Source organism: Ruditapes philippinarum, unplaced genomic scaffold (assembly GCF_026571515.1).
Source record: "Ruditapes philippinarum isolate M1 unplaced genomic scaffold, ASM2657151v2 ctg426_1_1_1_1, whole genome shotgun sequence".
NCBI lineage: Eukaryota > Metazoa > Mollusca > Bivalvia > Venerida > Veneridae > Ruditapes > Ruditapes philippinarum.
Genome location: NW_026858313.1, coordinates 119,600 through 138,994, shown reverse-complemented (window position 1 = coordinate 138,994; position 19,395 = coordinate 119,600). Strand labels below are relative to the sequence as shown.

The window sequence follows — 19,395 nt, the reverse complement described above, 5'->3', positions numbered from 1 at the left end:
TGTTTCTTACCAAAAATTAATGGGAAAACATTTTTCATTAGAATGTTATTGCAGATTATTTAAAGGTTCCTACTTTCTAAAAAAGGGCCCTCATAACATCCTAGCTTGAGTTCAGAAAAGTGGCCATAACTTGATTTCCGTATGGTAAACTTTGTTTAAATTTTGCATACAGGTGTACTTTTAGGTATACATCTGACATATGATGTCAATTTTTTAGTTCCTGATAATGCCCATTAGGGTCCTAATACCTTAACAAGAGCAGGTGTCGAGTGTTGTGTGCAAGCTGTAAAAAGGTGCCCCGTACTTCGCTTCAATATTGTTATATTTTTTTGGTCCTTCGGGATCATTGAATCCAACACTTTTGGGTGATGAAAATTGAGTACCGCTCAAGCCCGTGCTAGGGGGCATGAGGGATGTTGCACTTTTTAATTATACCTCATGTACAGACTCAATCAAACGAGTCTGTGCAATTTTCATGTTATTTTGTTGTGATTAATGCTTCCGAAGGATTATCCTTCTTCAAGATTTTTTTTCGAAATTATACATTACTTAGATACTTAGAATATACATAACAATTTTAATATTTGAGACTTCATAACAGAATATCATATTTTAAAGTAACAGGCTGTTGAATCAACAGCACAATATGTCTGGTTTCCATTTGAAACTTTTTGGCACTATAGTTTGCAAACTATTCGTCTGACAAAGTAAATACGTTATGTAATATCTCTGATACACATCATCTGACAATTGCATCCCATGTCCCATTTAATTTCAAAGATACCGATATTGAAATATTTCTAATCTTTATAGCCAGACTTAACTCTAATCATTCAATTCTAAGTATTCAGATTTAAAACTCTTTTCGAAAACCCTATAAATACTAATAAACAAATCATTATACAAAGTATGCCATGTCCATATTAAGGCTAAAAATAAAGTAAACAACGCAAATTACTTTTGATTTAATATTTTTAATCATGTTCGTCATCATTAATGTAAAATAGTTTCAAAAATTCTGTCTAAGTTCATCTATTGTCCTATGTCTGTGAAATTATCTGAAATTATTAAAAAAGAAAATAAATCGTAAGACACTTTGCCATTGTTTGTCACACATTACCTTTGACTTTATACAAATGATAAATGAATACAATACATACGTTACTTGTAAATAAGATAAGGTTTTCAGTAAGGAATATAATATTAGATAGTGAATGAGTACATACAAAAGTGTTTTATAAAGAAAAAAGTTTTGGTTTTAAGATAGTATTTAGTAGTTACCTTGAATGAATTCCACTTCTGCAATAGACAGACAGTATTCCAAATGGCGATTCATCAAATCGTCATCAATGATTACTTCAAGTTCTTCAGGTTGAACCTCAACTTGTTTACTGTCGTTCTTCTCCATTGTCTCAAAATTATCAAAGAAGACTTTTCCCGATGTATCATCATGTTTGGCTGACTTCAATTTGTGACTGTCCAAATCTTTTACGGCAGGATACTCGGTGTTCAAATGCAATGATGTGATCACCACATTATCAAAGAAGACGTTTTCCGTTGTTAAAAAAATATTTTTCAATGAAGTCGTAGTTGCCAGTGGTAGCAGCGTGCTTATGTTGTAGCAACCTTTAGGTTTGTGTTCATCTGTAAAGTTTGCTGGAGATTGAGATACATATGGCATTACAGCTTCTCTTCCAAAATAGAATATAGGAGTAAAATATAAACCAAATATAGACAGTGTTCTTGTGCACGGAACTCTATTGTAACGCAAGGCAAGACTGAATATTCTTTTAAAGTCAGTAACCTTTGGTTTTTGAATGTCTAGGGTTATTGGTTCATTCTTTTTCTCTATTTGTAGTTGTTTATTACAAATCAAATCATCAGCGATAATGGACCTTTGTGCAGTTTCATGACACTTATTAACAGGAAGATGCTCACATTTATCATTGTGATTGCCAACTTTATATTTTGAATTGCTTATGAGAATAGACAGTTCTGCCGGTTTGAATTTCACTTCATAGAACTCCCTGTACATTTGCTTTCTGTTTAAACCAATAAATGAAGAGGGCGCAAGTAAAGATGGTAGCAAACAGCCATTGATCAACTTCTTTTGTTTCAAAGAAAAGAAATAAGCATTGCTCGTATGTCTCTTTTGGAATAAACTTGGCATGGGCTTCATGTCGTCTGCTTTTGTTTGTGTTACCAATTTCTTGACTGTTGGCTCACCAAAGAAGTGAGGCGTTTTTAAGGAAGAGGCTTCGCTGCAATGGATGTCTTTTGAATCGGGCAAAATAACATTATTTTGCATATGTGAAATTAAATTTTCACATTCTTTGTGTTGCGCTTGTTGACCATCATTACCATCATCATCATCAGCATCATCGTCATCATTATCATCAAGACTTTCTTCATGAACTGGACTGGTTTGAGCTGGTGTGTCCACTGACATTTGTTTAGTGCTTGTTATTTTGTCTGGTTTCACAGCATTTCCAGGTAACTCTCTGTTAGATTCTGTGTATTTGACTTTTGGGTTTTCTAGATGACGAAGGAAAGCGTCAACGCTATTACAAAAAACTTTATAGGAACTGCTAACCTTGGGGGCTTGTCTTCTAGCAAACTTTTCTTCCTGAAACTGCTTTTTTAAATTCTCAATGATGTTGTCCATCCGACTTTCTATCGCAGATTTATCTGGCATCTCTGATCGACTCCATTCAATATTCGCCTCGTCTTCTTCTTTTCTCTTGATCCTTCTCCGTTCAAGAACGCTAGTAAATCTTTTGGGTGACTCTGATTCTAACTTTATTTCTGTGTCCATGTTTAAAGTATCTATTAAAATATAATGAAACAATACCTGTATGTTGGAATCACTTCTAATATTTAAATAATATAAATGTTGAAATACAAAACATATTGTTAGCTATTATAACAGCGAAATATAACATTAACATCTTTATCACCCTTGCAATCTTTAAATTATTATAATGTATGCTACACATCAATTAATGAATGAATAAATGAATGAGTGAATGCGTGAATGAATGAGTGAATGAGTGAGAGAATGAGTGAGTGCGTGCGTGGGTGTTTGGGTTCGTTCGTTCGTTAATACTTTTCATTCATTCATTAATTAATTAATTCATTCATTCATTCATTCAAATAATTATAAATAAATATCAAATTGTATAATAAAATGAAAATTTTAAGTTAAATGTCAAGTAAAAGATGACAATATTTTCAAAAAGCATAGATATCGTGTGAGTGTAGCAACGCTATATGTCGCAACGCCGCTATATGTCGCAACTAACGCTAAATGTCGCAACGCTGACGCTATATGTCGCAATCAACGCTATATGTCGCAATCGCCTACCGCTAAATGTCGCAACGTTGCCGCTATATGTCGCACAAAAATTGATTGCCGCTAAATGTCGCAACCCCTTGACGCTAAATGTCGCACTTGGAAGGAAAGTAACAGATGGAACTGACACAACAAGTAAGTGTTAAAACATTTAAAGTTTATACCATTTACACATGAAAACATATCCTAGTAACCAAACAAAAGTTGTATTTCGCGGTCTATGGCAAAAACCTTGTATGGCCATAGAAATTGTTTTTGATTAAAGGGATGGATTTGGTTCTCAACCACGGACCAGGTGTGAGATCAAACTTTCTCTTTGATGATGTCTTTCTCACAAAATGCATCAACAAAAACATTTGGATATACATGTATATTTGTTAATATATTATTTGACATAACTGAGCAAACCGCTTGTTAATGCTAAGGGGGAACTATATCTGTTCATAATCTGACTAGATAGGCTTTACTACATGTAAGTATTAAATAATACCCAATTGATCTGTTGATCGATATTCGTAACTATGCGGTGTATTGATTTAGATTTATGACAGAATTGTTATACTTTCATAACTTTTTATATTTATCTCAATGTTTCTTTGGGAACATTAATGAATCAATATACTATAGAGTTGCCAAATGTTGACTGCCTACTGCTTACTGTCAACTAAAATAAAAATGGACGACCTATTACAACTGTATTGGTCAAAATATCATTCAGTTGCCGAAATAGTTGCCGTTCTGGAGGTCATGAACAATATAGTGCAGTGGTATATAGGCCACTTCCAACAGCCTTGCTGTTGGGTAAACCCTTTAGCGATGTGGTTGAGGTGTCCGCCTACGGACCAAGAGGTCTGTTGTTCAAACCCGGTTGGACCCTTGGCATTTTTCTGCCTCCTAATTTACTTAAATGGTGTCAGAAGTGTTTGACGGACTCATGCGGTAAGCAGGGAGTGACATTCAGGAGAGCTGGCTAGCTCTGAAAAGTAAAGAGGGGAGGAGTGTAGTGGTTGTAGGTATATAGGCCACTTCCATCAGCCTTGCTGTTAGATTAACCCTTTAACGACGTGGTTGAGGTGTCCGTCTACGGACCAAGAGGTCTGTGGTTCAAAACCCGGTTGGACCCTTGGTATTTTTCTGCCTCCTAATTTACTTTAATAGTTTACAGGTACATATATATTCTTAGAACAACATGTAAAGGAATTCACTGATAAATTAATAAATGCATGGACTATAACATGGAATTCCATAAACGACAGCCAACTGTTGACTGCTTACTTTCTACTTCTGACTAACTTCTGCCTACTGTTAACTGCCTACTGCTTACTGTCAACTGCTTACTGTCAATTGCATACTGTCAACTGCCACTAGAAAACAACAACAACAACAATTAGATAAATAAATAAATACAAAAATGAATAAAAATAAATAAATAGAGGTATTCTTTTATCCGTTTACACATAGAGGTTATAGGCTGACCTATGAAAAAAATAGAGAAACTAAAAATCAAGCCAAAAAGAAATTGTTTTATCATATACTTATAAATGAAATATTGAGAAATACTGATGAAATAAAATGCGTATTTTCAATTTTAGTATTTTCACTGTAAAAAGCTATTTTTCACTGTAGTGAAATATATTTTCCGTATTTTCACTGCTGTCTTGACGGACTACTTTCTTCTAAATTCAGACAATACACATAAATTAAGGAGAATTCTTTCAAATTGTAATGTCAAAAAAAGAAGAGAAATCTATATGATAAACAGACAATTCAAGTTTTTTTTCTATAAATACAGGATTTATTATCACCTTGTGGTATGGAAATTATCATATTTCATTCATGGCTACCGCCACTCATAAAATAATTATTGTCTTGCCACTAGATGAAAATAAATCCTGTATTTATAGAAAACACTTGAATATCCTCCATGAATTTTGTCATAATATGTTCAAAAGCAACCAGACATAAAATCGTATGTATTAGATATCTAGATGTATATTAATAATGATAATTCAATAAGCATGAACCGAATGTTCATTTTTTCTTGTGTGCGACAAATTAAGAATAATTCAAATATCGATTGAATTATACATCCATTTTGTCGTTAGATAAATCATCAAAGGGTGATAATAAGACAACAACTTAATACATGTAAATGTGAACATAATATTACCATTCACAAACGCATTTGTTTTCTGATGAAACGTGACTTAAACAAAACCTGTTTCGATGAAAGCGATGCTACGCAAACTTAGAGCTGAAAACGAGGCGACAGTAAGAAAACGTCACAAACGCATCTAATGAGGCTAAAGAAAAAAACGTCCCAGACGCAACCGTGTAACAACGAAAACGAGGCAACAATAAGAAAACGCCACAAACGTAACCATGTCAGTTTTAAAACGAGGCTACAATATCAAAACGCAAAAATGTGAGCCTGTTTCAATTACAATACAAGAAAAGCATTGATGCAAAGCATCAAAGGGCGTCGAAGCAAGAAATGCAGCAAGTGAAGATGAACTAGTACACATATGATGACAAGATATTCTTATAAACTACCAGAAATGTATATCACTTATGAATGAGCGGACGAAAGACATTGTTCATTATGAACTTTGATTGGCATGCTAGAGATTAGAATATTACTTGTTATTTCTTTATGATCGTGGTTATTAATAGCAACGGATATACATGTATGCAATCATTTATAATCCATATGTGTGACGCATGATCAACACGTACCACACCTTTGTAATTGTCCCTTATTATGTTATCGCTATCAGCGAAGACCCCCTCTTAAGGTATCTGTTCACACTCTAACTTAGTAAAAATATGACAGTGGTTATATTACCATGTTGATCATGTTGAGCATAACTGTTTATTATACAATAATTGTAATATCTATTTATTTTAATTAAAAAAATTACAAATTTTATGAATATTGTTTTCTTTTCTTTTTTGTGTTTTATGTGCTATTTTAATACTGAGTTTTTACTACTCTTTTTTTATTAAAATTGTAAAATAAATTTTAAGAATTCAATTGTCATATTGACCGACGATTATAAGTCAAAGCTTAACTGGAAAAAGTCAGTAAATTATGGGTTATCTTTCAATATATAATAATATTGTTTATTCTTAAACCATGTACATGTACATTTGTATTTTTCTTTATCATTTTTTAAATTATCAATCAATTGAATAATTCATAAAATCTAATTTGTAACTATGAATAATTCCTCGGCATCTTTACTAAACACGAATAATAAATTAAATAAAATGTTTCAAAGTTGATAATGTAATTTTAATACCATAAAAACAATTATGTACAATTATTGTACATATCACGGATTTATATTACATATAAATCCGTGTACATATTTATTGTTTTTATCTCATATAGATAAAATGAAACATGCTATTGTTGTTTTTTTCTTCTAATTGTAACGATATCAAACATCTACTCCAAAACCGGGAGAGACCGGACAATAAACGTGTGGTACTATTCGCCGGTCACTAGTAAATCCTGGTCAAAATAGACCGGGAGAGACCTGTAATTACCGATAGGAGTGATAAATAGATATATCTATAAATAGATTTTTGGAATATTTAGGTCATCAACTGATCATTCTAGGATACATGTACAACAATAACATACCATGATAACCCACTGTGTACTACAAAATGATAAATAAAAAACCCCGAAGTACGCGATTTACTGACGGAAAAGGTTATTTCATTTGAAAATGTTTGCATTGCGAAATTCTCCAGTTCGCTATTCATTGTAACATATCGCGACATTTCATTCTTAATTAATAATCAAGCACCCTCATACCGATCGGAATGATCGGCTTTTATTATGACCGACTAAAAGGCTCGAGAAGTTGCTGTCGCCCTTTCACAAAATCTGATTTCATTCCATAAGGGCGCCGCGCTTCGGCGCGGACGCCAAAAAACGAGGCTACAATAAGAAAACGTCACAAACGTATATAACGTATTATGTAACATTGAAAATGAAACTAAGGGAAGAAGATGTTACAAACGTAACTATGTTACGATAATAACAAGAAAACAACAAGAAAACTTCACAAACGGCATGTTACAATGCAAACGAGACTACAATGACAAAACGTAACAAATGTACTAGAATCTATTAGACTTTAACAAAACGCGTATATAACAAACATATCTATGTAACGATGAAAACGAAACTTATAAGAAAAATATAATCTATTCCATTCGCTTTAGTATAGTTGGCTCAAAAAGTAGTCCCAAAACCGCACTGACATACTCGTATGTTAACATTTTAGAAATGAATAGTTTTGCGATTTATGTCGCCAGAATAAGGCCACTGCCTCCAAACTGACAGAGGTCCAAACAGGAATGTTTCTACCACATATTAAAATTATATTAAAATCACTTTCAAGTTTTTTGTTTGCATCTGCGTGATGACATCATCTGCATACTTGGACATGACAAAAGTTCTAATAAAAATGATGATAAAATTTATCATATCTTTACAACGTGCTTCTATTTGTGCATTTTATCTATGGTCTTATATTTAAAGTCAAAGTGTTAAAAAATTTGTTACGTTTTGACAAGATTCTTGTCATTCAGCATATTGCAGATGTGATATATGTGAGGAACGAACAACTCTACTTCCGAAATAATTTAGAAACATCAAAAATGAAACCATGGTGAAGTTAAAATGAGACTTAGATACATTAGTTAACAAATGTATCAGTGTTACGAGGAGAAAGAGGATAAAACATATAAGGGAGAATATGAGACAATAATTTAATGTCATAAACGTGTTCGTGTTCATGTAAAATCAGGAAATAGAGTAACCATTCACAAACGTGTCCTTGTTTCGATAAAACGGAATATACATGTAATTAGAAAATGTCACAAACGTAAGCCATATTGCAATACAAACGAGGCACGTAAAGAAACGTGACAAACGCAACTATGAAAACGAGGCTACAGTAAAGAAACGTCACAAAAGAATCCATGTAATAGTGAAAACGTGCTTTACAGGGAGAGAACGTCATAAACGTTACCATGTTACGATGAGAACGAGGCTACAGAAGGTAAACATCACAAAACGTAACCATAACGAGGCTACAGTAAAGAAAACGTCACAAACGTAACATGTAACAATGAAAACTAGGCTACAGTAAAGAAAACGTCACAAACGTAAACCATGTAACAATGAAAACGAGGCTACAGTAAAGAAACGTCACAAACGTAACCATGTAACAATGAAAACGAGGCTACAATAAAAGAAACGTCACAAACGTAACCATGTAACAATGAAAACGAGGCTACAGTAAAGAAATGTCATAAAACGTAACCATGTAACAATGGAAACGAGGCTACAGTAACAAACGTCACAAACCTAACCATGTTACAATGAAAAAGAGGCTACAGTAAGGAAACGTCACAAACGTATCCGCGTTACAGTGAAACGAGCAACAGTAAGAGGAAACGTCACAAACGTATCCGCGTTACAGGGAAAACGAGGCTACAGCAAGGAAACCGTCACAAAACGTATCCGCCGTTACAGTGAAAACGAAGCAACAGTAAGGAAACGTCACAAAAACGTATCCGCGTTACAGTGAAAACGAGGCTACAGTAAGGAAACGTCACAAACGTATCCGCGTTACAGTGAAAACAAGGCAACAGTAAGGAAACGTCACAAACATATCCGCGTTACAGTGTAAACAAGGCAACAGTAAGGAAACGTTACAAACGTATTCGCGTTACAGTTAAACGCAGGAAAAGACTATAGTAACCCTATTATAATGAAAACGAGGCTACAATAAGGAAATGTGACACTGAAAACCAGGCTGCAATTAGGAAAACTTTACAAAAGTAATTCATGTAATGGTAAAACAAGGCAAATGTATCATTATAAAAATGAAAATGATACTTCATTATGAAAACACCACAAACGAAACCATGTTGAAGTAAAAATGAAGCTACAATATCAAACTATTACAAAAGTATCCATGTAACGGAGAAAAAACGAGGCTTAAACAAAGCGCAGTATAATATGAGAAATTGGACACAGTACTTTGGATAACAAAATATTGTTGTATCCCCTGTCATATAACGGAGAGAGAACACACTGATGTTTCACATTTTATTACTCAATACATAAGTATATATCTGCTCTGGACAAATACCAAATTCGAATTACCTAGAGTGGGCTATTCGACCACTATCTATAATGACAGCTATTTACATAAAATGTTAAGATATAATCCCCCCCCCCCTTAGCATTAACAGGCGGTTTGCTCAGTTATGTCAAATAATAAAACAAATATACATGTACATGTATATCCAAATGTTTTTGTTGATGCATTTTGTGAGAAAGACATCCTCAAAGAGAAAGTTTGATCTCACACCTGGTCCGTGGTTGAGAACCAAATCCATCCCTTTAATCAAAAACTGTTTCTATGGCCATACAAGGTTTTTGCCATAGACCGCGAAATACAACTTTTGTTTGGTTACTAGGATATGTTTTCATGTGTAAATGGTATAAACTTTAAATGTTTTAACACTTACTTGTTGTGTCAGTTCCATCTGTTACTTTCCTTCCAAGTGCGACATTTAGCGTCAAGGGGTTGCGACATTTAGCGGCGATCAATTTTTGTGCGACATATAGCGGCAACGTTGCGACATTTAGCGGTAGGCGATTGCGACATATAGCGTTGATTGCGACATATAGCGTCAGCGTTGCGACATTTAGCGTTAGTTGCGACATATAGCGGCGTTGCGACATATAGCGTTGCTACAGTGAGTAAAAAATATCGCGATAGTTTAGTTAAAGCAGCACGCCTCCAGATTCATCCTAATGTTCATGAAAATTTTGAAAATGTATTTAAAGGTAAAACATTGTGAAATGAACAAAGAATGTACTTGGCACTTAAAATCCACGTAAATTACCAAAAAGAGGTCAAAATATGCATAAATAGCCCCTACTGCGTTAGTAACGCAGTAGAAATACGGTGATAAATACTACAAAATACAGTCATTAATTGCACATAAGATATAAATTATCACTTGAATCTTTCATTTGTTTACTTTTCTCAAAGTTTTTTTCTTGAAATATTTTGGGTCATCTTGCAGCTTTAAAGAAATTGCACAAGAAGTTTATCTAATTTAAAAGAAAAATTCTGGAATTATCGCAAAATAATGATAATATTCATGCACATTTAGATATTACTACCATAATTAGGAGACTCTCTTGTCAGGAAATATAAGTAAATAATACTAGTGATAAGCCGTAGTAATACTATTTTTTTCTGTCAATTCTACATTTGTCATTTAACTTACATAAACATGAATATGAAACGAAACACCATCAATTAGGACTAGCATTAAATAATTTTTACCTTTATTCACTTAAAATGATGATTTATCTATCTTTTTTCGCTGTATAACTTAGATAGCTTTCCCGTCTTTAATTTTGTTTCTTATTCGGGTAAGTTAATTTTCCCCTTTCAAAATTTACCCCCAATGTCCGCTTGATAAAAAAAATTAAACATCCATTTTTATACAGAATGGGGGTTTTTAATTTTTTTTAATAAATTTTCAACCCGAAATTTTATTACCCTTTCTTGATATCATATAAGCGGCTTTCACTGTTGTTTAAATTTTGTTCCACTTTATTGAAGTGAAGTATTTGCACAAATTTCCCCTAATTGAACGACAAGGACAATATATCATGCAGTTTTGTAACCATGGATTGACCAGAAAGCCCTGTGGCCCTGGAAATCCTGAGAACTTTTTTAAAAGCACAAATCTTCCTGTTATAAGTAATTATACATTAGATGAAACTGCATAATTTTAAAAAATTTTGAAAAATTTCATTTCAAAAGCTACATGACATATGTAATTTGACACAAAAAACTAAATATTTTGCACAAGAAGACTTCAAGGTGGTGATTTAGTAGACAACCACAAGGTGATGCTACATGCCAAAATCTAAGGTCTGTGCATTTCGGTGGAGACGATTTTTAAAGATTTTGTTTTTAATGTCTATTTGACCAACTAAATGCATGCATCAGGCTGGAGCAATTTATATAATTTTGTAGATGGCCATGTTTTCAAGAAATGTGTATAAGTTGGTTTTCAGACAAAAGGTAAAAATTATTTTAATCTATCTATTTCAAGTTAAATTTTGTTTTTATTTTCATTATGAAATGCACGTTTAATGAATAATTGCAAATTTACAAATAAAAAAATGTAATTACTCAGTAATTCTTACATTCCTTAAATTAATCAAACTGAAAATTTTTGCTCCTTAATAAGCGAGTACAATGGAATAAGTATTTAAAAGCGGTTAAATACTAGTAATAAATATTTTTGTTTGTTTGTTGTAATATATTTATCTATATCTGTTTTACAGATGTGTACATGCATGTTTTGTCTAATTTTCATTTGTTATTTTCCCTTTTACAGGCCTCGGAAAGGGAAATATTGTGGGTTATGAGAATTACTATATTTGTTGTTGGTATCCTAGCAACGGTGATGGGGATCACTGTGAAGTCTATTTACACTCTATGGTTCCTGTGTTCTGACCTTGTGTTTGTTGTCTTGTTCCCACAACTGTTTTGCGCTGTATATTTGTCTTGGACTAACACATATGGTTCTTTGATTGGATATATTCTGGGACTATTTTTCCGACTTGCCGGTGGTGAAGCGGTCCTGAACATACCTGTGCTTATAAAATATCCATATTATAATGACGCAGATGGACAGTTATTTCCCTTTAAGACTCTTTCCATGATCATTTCTTTGACTTCAGTGCTTGTTTTCTCCTTTGTAACAAATTATTTGTTTAAGAATGAAATTTTACCAAAAAAAGCAGACATATTTAAATGCATTGTAAATAGGGATGATGTAGGAAAACCAAGGAAAGAGTTCAACGAACCGATTGAAATGTCGCCGCCAGACGAAAATTCGGGGAAAATGAACCCAACATTTGCATATTCAAATGATGACATACAAGGAAAGGCGCATGCAAACTAATGTAGTAATGTTCTATCTACAAATATATATATACGAGTACAGTGTTTATTGTACAAAAATTATGAAACGTTCAGTATAAATAAGTACCTAACCTATCTCATAAAACCAGAACTGATCATTGCGTTTCACGCACGCCCCTCACAGCTCAAATTTGGGGTATATACTATTTTGTGTATGTCTTTTAATAAAATTTATAGTTTGAAATTAATAGTATGTTTTCAGAATTATTGAAATCACATGGTCGGATTGAAAAATTACTGTCAAAGAACAAAACAGATCGTCAACTGCCATTTTTGAAGATGAGTTGTTGCATTTAACTTCTGTACGATTTCAAACTTCTATATAAATACATAATCCATAGCACTTTTAAATATATTTCGGATTTTAGAAGTTCCGGAATTCAGAAGTTACACTGTATCAAATTGAAGAAGAAAATGAGCCGCGCCATGACAAAACCAACATAATGGGTTTTCGACCAGCAAGGATCCAGACCAGCCTGCTTCTGAACAGGATCAATATGCTGTTCGCTATCAGTTTCTCTACTTGTTATAGGGTCTGTAAGCCTGATCAGACTGCGTGGATGCGCAGGCTGGTCTGGATCCATGCTGGTCGCAAACGCAGTACGTTGGTTTTGTCATGGTGCGGCTCAAATGTTATCCATGTATTCAGGACAGTTTTCATTTGAGAAAAGTTCTACTCGTGACCGTTTCATCATGATGCTTCTGGTATAATGATGAATATAGATTCTAGTTTAATATATGAAAAATAAAACATACATACTCATATATGTAACAAAAATCTACATGTTTTTTTATGTTTATGTTAGAAACATAACATTAAAGTTATGTTTGAGCACAAAACAGGGTTAATAAGATTAGTTTCAATTAGAAACATTTATACTGTTGGTACGTACACCTTTGTTTATAACATGAGAATTAATAAAATTAAAATAATAATAATAATAATAATAATAATAAACATAAAGAAGAATGCTGACCTACTTCTGGAACATTTTTACATGTGGCCAGACAGAATGGTTGCCTATTTATCGTTTTCTAAGCCCCTCGTCGACGGATCGCCCCTTTTTCTATTCCACAAACGACCATTTTATTTTACAAACTTCTGATGTCGACATTGCCATATAAAGAAACATTGACATCTCTAATTTTATGATACATTTTGGCGCACTATTAAAACATGTGAGCAGCACCAATGTGGCGAAATACGGTGACAATGAACTGAAACGGTACTAAAATAATGTAATAATAAACTGTAAAACAATAGAAATTAAAGACAACAACATAACAATTATCAGAAATACACATTTAAACAAATGCCGGGTAACTGGACCAACCCTCGTTGTCTGAAAAAAAACCATTAAAAATAAAACTGTAAATGTACTTACTTATTTTATTTGTATTTTGTGAAATTAAATTTAGTTTATTTATATGAAAATCCATAATTTAAGCATTTTAAAAGGACGAAATTATAATTCCGCCAAGTTCTTAGAATTATTTCAAGTGACAAAGCTAGTCATGCTATTCAGTTATACCAGGATCGGTATCTTAACTTAAAGCCCGCTGCACCAGTAAACCTGAAAAATCGACATATAACCATTGCAGTGTCGGGGTTATAACTTATTTTTCAATTTACAGCATTTTGTGATATGCAGGCTTCGCAATTTATAATCCCCTTTTTAAAATTTTATTTAACTTAGTTTCACCCGCTGTTTTCTCGTTTACGCGCATTCTTTTACTTGGAACCATACGCCACTTTTCATGGAATGATGGCGGGACGTGTACCAATCCCTGTTGTTTTAATACATGTGTAGTGCGCATATTGATGTTTTCATGTCCCGGTGGAAATAGTAACTGGATTCTATGCAGCAGGTGAGGTGATTTTGACCCTGGCCCCATCACAAAGGATCAGGATCAAATTTAAAAACTCGAGTCATTGTTTATCCTCGTAAGCTATATATATATATTAAGCCACAGATATGTATATAAATAGATCGGCGGAGGCCCCCGCCAAATTAACTTGTTAATTTTTTACTTTTCGCTTGGCGGGTTTGCGGGGCGAAAACACGAATGGCACAAATCAGCCACCATACTTCTCCGAGATTTTTATACTTAACAAGAGCAGGTGTCGAGTGCTGTGTGCAAGCTGTAAAAAGGAGCCCCGTACTTCGCTTCAGTGTTGTTATATTTTTTTGGTCCTTCGGGATCATTGAATCCAACACTTTTGGGTGATGAAAATTGAGTACCGCTCAAGCCGGTGCTAGGGGGCATGAGGGATGTTGCACTTTTTAATTATACCTCATGTACAGACTCAATCAAACCGAGTCTGTGCAATTTTCATGTTATTTTGTTGTCATTAATGCTTCCGAAGGATTATCCGTCTTCAAAATTTATTTCGAAGTTATACATAACTTAGCTACTTAGATTATAGATAATAATTTTAATATTTGAGATTTCATAACAGAATATCATATTTTAAAGTAACAGGCTGTTGTATCAACAGCACAATATGTCTGGTTTCCATTTGAAACTTTTTGGCACTATAGTTTGCAAACTATTCGTCTGACAAGGTAAATACGCCATGTACTATATCTCTGATACACATCATCTGACAATTGCATCCCATGTCTCCTTTAATTTCAAAGATACTGATATTGAAATATTTCTAATCTTTGTAGCCAGACTTAACTCTAATCATTCAATTCTAGTATTCAGATTTAAAACTCTTTTCGAAAATCCTATCAATACAAATCAACAAATCATTATACAAAGCATGCCATGTCCATCATATATAAAGGCTAAAAATAAAGTAAACAACACAAATTACTTTTGATTTAATATTTTTAATCATGTTCGTCATCATTGATGTAAAATAGTTTCAAAAATTCTTCTGTCTAAATTCATCTATTGTCCTATGTCTGTGAAATTATCTGAAATTATTAAAAAAGAAAATAAATCGTAAGACACTTTTCCATTGTTTGTCACACATTACCTCTGACTTTATGCAAATGATAAATGAGTTCAATATACATACGTTACTTAAATAAGATAAGGTTTTCAGTAAGGAACATAATATTAGATAGTAAATGAGTACATACAAAAGTGTTTTATAAAGAAAAAAGTTTTAATTTTAAGATAGTATTTAGTAGTTACCTTGAATGAATTCCACTTCTGCAATAGACAGACAGTATTCCAAATGGCGATTCATCGTCATCGTCATCAATGATTACTTCAAGTTCTTCAGGTTGAACCCCAACTTGTTGACTGTCGTTCTTCTCTATTGTCTCAAAATTATCAAAGAAGACTTTTCCCGATGTATCATCATGTTTAGCTGACTTCAATTTGTGACTGTCCAAATCTTTTACGGCAGGATACTCGGTGTTCAAATGCAAAGATGTGATCGCCACATTATCAAAGAAGACGTTTTCCGTTGTTAAAAATTTATTTTTCAATGAAGTCGTAGTTGCAAGTGGTAGCAGCGTGCTTATGTTGTAGCAACCTTTAGGTTTGTGTTCATCTGTAAAGTTTGCTGGAGATTGAGATACATATGGCATAACAGCCTCTCTTCCAAAATAGAATATAGGAGTAAAATATAAACCAAATATAGACAGTGTTCTTGTGCACGGAACTCTATTGTAACGCAAGGCAAGACTGAATATTCTTTTAAAGTCAGTAACCTTTGGTTTTTGAATGTCTATGGTTATTGGTTCATTCTTTTTCTGTATTTGTAGTTGTTGATTACAAATCAAATCATCAGTGATAATGGACCTTTGTGCAGTTTCATGTCACTTATCAACAGGAAGATGCTCACATTTATCATTGTGATTGCCAACTTTATATTTTGAATTGCTTATGAGAATAGACAGTTCTGCCGGTTTGAATTTCGTGAACTCCCTGTACATTTGCTTTCTGTTTAAACCAATAAATGAAGAGGGTGCAAGTAAGGATGGTAGCAAACAGCCATTGATCAACTTCTTTTGTTTCAAAGAAAAGAAATAGGCATTGCTCGTATGTCTCTTTTGGAATAAACTTGGCATGGGCTTTATGTCGTCTGCTATTGTTTGTGTTACCAGTTTCTTGACTGTTGGTTCACCAAAGAAGTGAGGCGTTGTTAAGGAAGAGGCTTCGCTGCAATGGATGGCTTTTGAATCGAGCAAAATAACATTATTTTGCATATGTGAAATTTAATTTTCACATTCTTTGTGTTGCGCTTGTTGACCATCATTATCAGCATCATCATCATCATCAACATCATTATCATCAAGACTTTCTTCATGAACTGGACTGGTTTGAGCCGGTGTGTCCACTGACTTTTGTTTAGTGCTTGTTATTTTGTCTGGTTTCACAGCATTTCCAGGTAATTCTCTGTTAGATTCTGTGTATTTGACTTTTGGGTTCTCTTGATGACGAAGGAAAGCGTCAACGCTATTACAAAAAACTTTATAGAAACTGCTGACATTGGGGGCTTGTCTTCTAGCAAACTTTTCTTCCTTAAACTGCTTTTTTAAATTCTCAATGATGTTGTCCATCCGACTTTCTATCGCAGATTTATCTGGCATCTCTGATCGACTCCATTCAATATTCGCCTCATCTTCTTCTTTTCTCTTGATCCTTCTCCGTTCAAGAATGCTAGTAAATCTTTTCGATGACTCTGATTCTATCTTTATGTCTGTGTCCATGTTTGAAGTATCTATTAAAATATAATGAAACAATACCTGTATGTTGGAATCACTTCTAATATTTAAATAATATAAATGTTGAAATACAAAACATATTGTTAGCTATTATAACAGCGAAATATAACCTTAACATCTTTATCACCCTTGCAATCTTTAAATTATTATAATGTATGCTACACATCAGTTAATGAATGAATAAATGAATGAGTGAATGCGTGAATGAATAAGTGAGTGAGTGAATGAGTGAGTGCGTGGGTGTTTGGCTTCGTTCGTTCGTTAATACTTTTCATTTATTCACTTCCTTCATTCCTTCATTCATTCATTCATTCATTCAAATAATTATAAATAAATATCAAATTGTATAATAAAATGAAAATTTTAAGTTAAATGTCAAGTAAAAGATGACATTGTTTTCAAAAAGCATAAATATCGTGTGAGTAAAAAATATCGCGATAGTTTAGTTAAAGCAGCACGCCTCCAGATTCATCCTAATGTTCATGAAAATTTTGAAAATGTATTTAAAGGTAAAACATTGTGAAATGAACAAAGAATGTACTTGACACATTACAGTCGGCACTTAAAATCCACGTAAATTACCAAAAAGAGGTCAAAATATGCATAAATAGCCCCTACTGCGTTAGTAACGCAGTAGAAATATGGTGATAAATACTACAAAATACAGTCATTAATTGCACATAAGATATAAATTATCACTTGAATCTTTAATTTGTTTACTTTTCTCAAAGTTTTAGTATGTTTTTTTTCTTGAAATATTTTGGGTCATCTGGAGGTATGCAGCTTTAAAGAAATTGCACAAGAAGTTTATCTAATTTAAAAGAAAAATTCTGGAATTATCGCAAAATAATGATAATATTCATGCACATTTAGATATTACTACCATAATTGGGAGACTCTCTTGTCAGGAAATATAAGTAAATAATACTAGTGATAAGCCGTAGTAATAATATTTTTTTCTGTCAATTCGTAATGATAATGTTTTTTTCTGTCAATTCTACATTTGTCATTTAACTTACAAAAAAAACATGAATATGAAACGAAACACCATCAATTAGGACTAACATTAAATAATTTTTACCTTTATTCACTTAAAATGATGATTTATCTCTCTTTTTTCGCTGTATAACTTAGATAGCTTTCCCGTCTTTAATGTTGCTTCTTATGTCTATAGCGATAACGTTAATTTTGACGTCATAATCTGTGACGTCGCTAACGTCAGGCCGCTTAAGACATTGAGAAAAATAAAATCAAACATCCATGTTTTATACAGAATGCGCGTATTTAACGTCTTCGTGTTTTCAATTGAAAGTTGCAACCCGTAATAAGTTGATTACCACTGTTGATATCATATAAGCTGCATCCACTGTATAGTCATTAATGCTTCACTATCTATTGAAGTGAAGTATTTGCTACAAGATTTCCCCTAATTGAACGTACAAGGACAATATAGTCAGTGCAGTATTTGTAACGCATGGTATTGACAAGAATGACATGATGGCCCTGGATAACTCACCTGAGATACATTGTTTAAAAGGTCACAAATCTTCCATGCATAAGTAAGTAATTAGGTCACATTAGATGAAACCTGCATAATTTCTAAAAATATTTTGAAAATGTCCTTTCAAAAATGCTACATGACGATTATGTAAGTTTGACACAAGAGAACTAAGATATTTTGCACAAGAAGACTGCAAGGTGGTGATTTAGTAGACAACCACAAGGTGATGCTACATGCCAACATCTAAGGTCTGTGCATTGTATTTTCTGTGGAGACGATTTTTAAAGATTTTGTTTTGAATGTCTTATTTGACCAACTAAATGCATGCATCAGGCTGGAGCAATTTATATAATTTTGTAGATGGCCACCTAAGGACTATCCATGTGAAGTTTGGTCAAAATCCAACTTGTGGTTTAGTTTATGGTGTTTAAAGAAATTGTGGACAACAACAAACCTATGCCTTTGCAATGTGCTTAATCTAAGGAACAATGACCCACAGCATTGAGGCGTGAACCTGCTCGTGACGACATTAAGCAGATCGACCTCTATAAGATTTTTCACAATGCCGGCAAATAAACATATCAGAACTCCCTGATTTTTGTAAAGATGATGAAATATTTATTATGGTGTGGTGAAGTATTAAACGATAATTAATGTAAGAGCAATATTAAAATTTCAAATATGCCACATATATTCCATATATATACGTTAATATGCAATAAAGATCTGACTTTATTTCCAAAATAATTGACCCCTTAACCCCCCCCCCCCCCCCCCCGGTGGATCCGGGCCTGAATCAAT

The 19,395-nt window shown here is 33.3% G+C and overlaps 2 protein-coding genes and 1 long non-coding RNA gene across 3 annotated transcripts; 1 reads left to right on the top strand and 2 right to left on the bottom strand.

Annotated features, from left to right (window-relative positions):
- Positions 1 to 1,270: 1,270 nt before the first annotated feature.
- Positions 1,271 to 10,827, bottom strand: LOC132752763 (uncharacterized). Its single transcript, XM_060743148.1, has 2 exons — positions 10,744 to 10,827; positions 1,271 to 2,826 (listed from the first exon to the last, which is right to left on the bottom strand). The coding sequence occupies exon 2, from the start codon at positions 2,813 to 2,815 to the stop codon at positions 1,271 to 1,273; it is 1,545 nt and encodes a 514-aa protein (XP_060599131.1). The 5' UTR covers positions 2,816 to 2,826; positions 10,744 to 10,827.
- Positions 10,828 to 11,448: 621 nt separating this feature from the next.
- On the top strand, positions 11,449 to 12,590 carry LOC132752758 (uncharacterized). Its single transcript, XR_009628849.1, has 2 exons — positions 11,449 to 11,493; positions 11,813 to 12,590. It is a non-coding gene; the product is annotated as an uncharacterized LOC132752758 (long non-coding RNA).
- A 2,549-nt stretch (positions 12,591 to 15,139) lies between these two features.
- Positions 15,140 to 16,093, bottom strand: LOC132752766 (uncharacterized). Its single transcript, XM_060743151.1, has 2 exons — positions 15,553 to 16,093; positions 15,140 to 15,329 (listed from the first exon to the last, which is right to left on the bottom strand). The coding sequence occupies exons 1-2, from the start codon at positions 15,951 to 15,953 to the stop codon at positions 15,326 to 15,328; spliced, it is 405 nt and encodes a 134-aa protein (XP_060599134.1). The 5' UTR covers positions 15,954 to 16,093; the 3' UTR covers positions 15,140 to 15,325.
- Between the last annotated feature and the right edge of the window lie 3,302 nt (positions 16,094 to 19,395).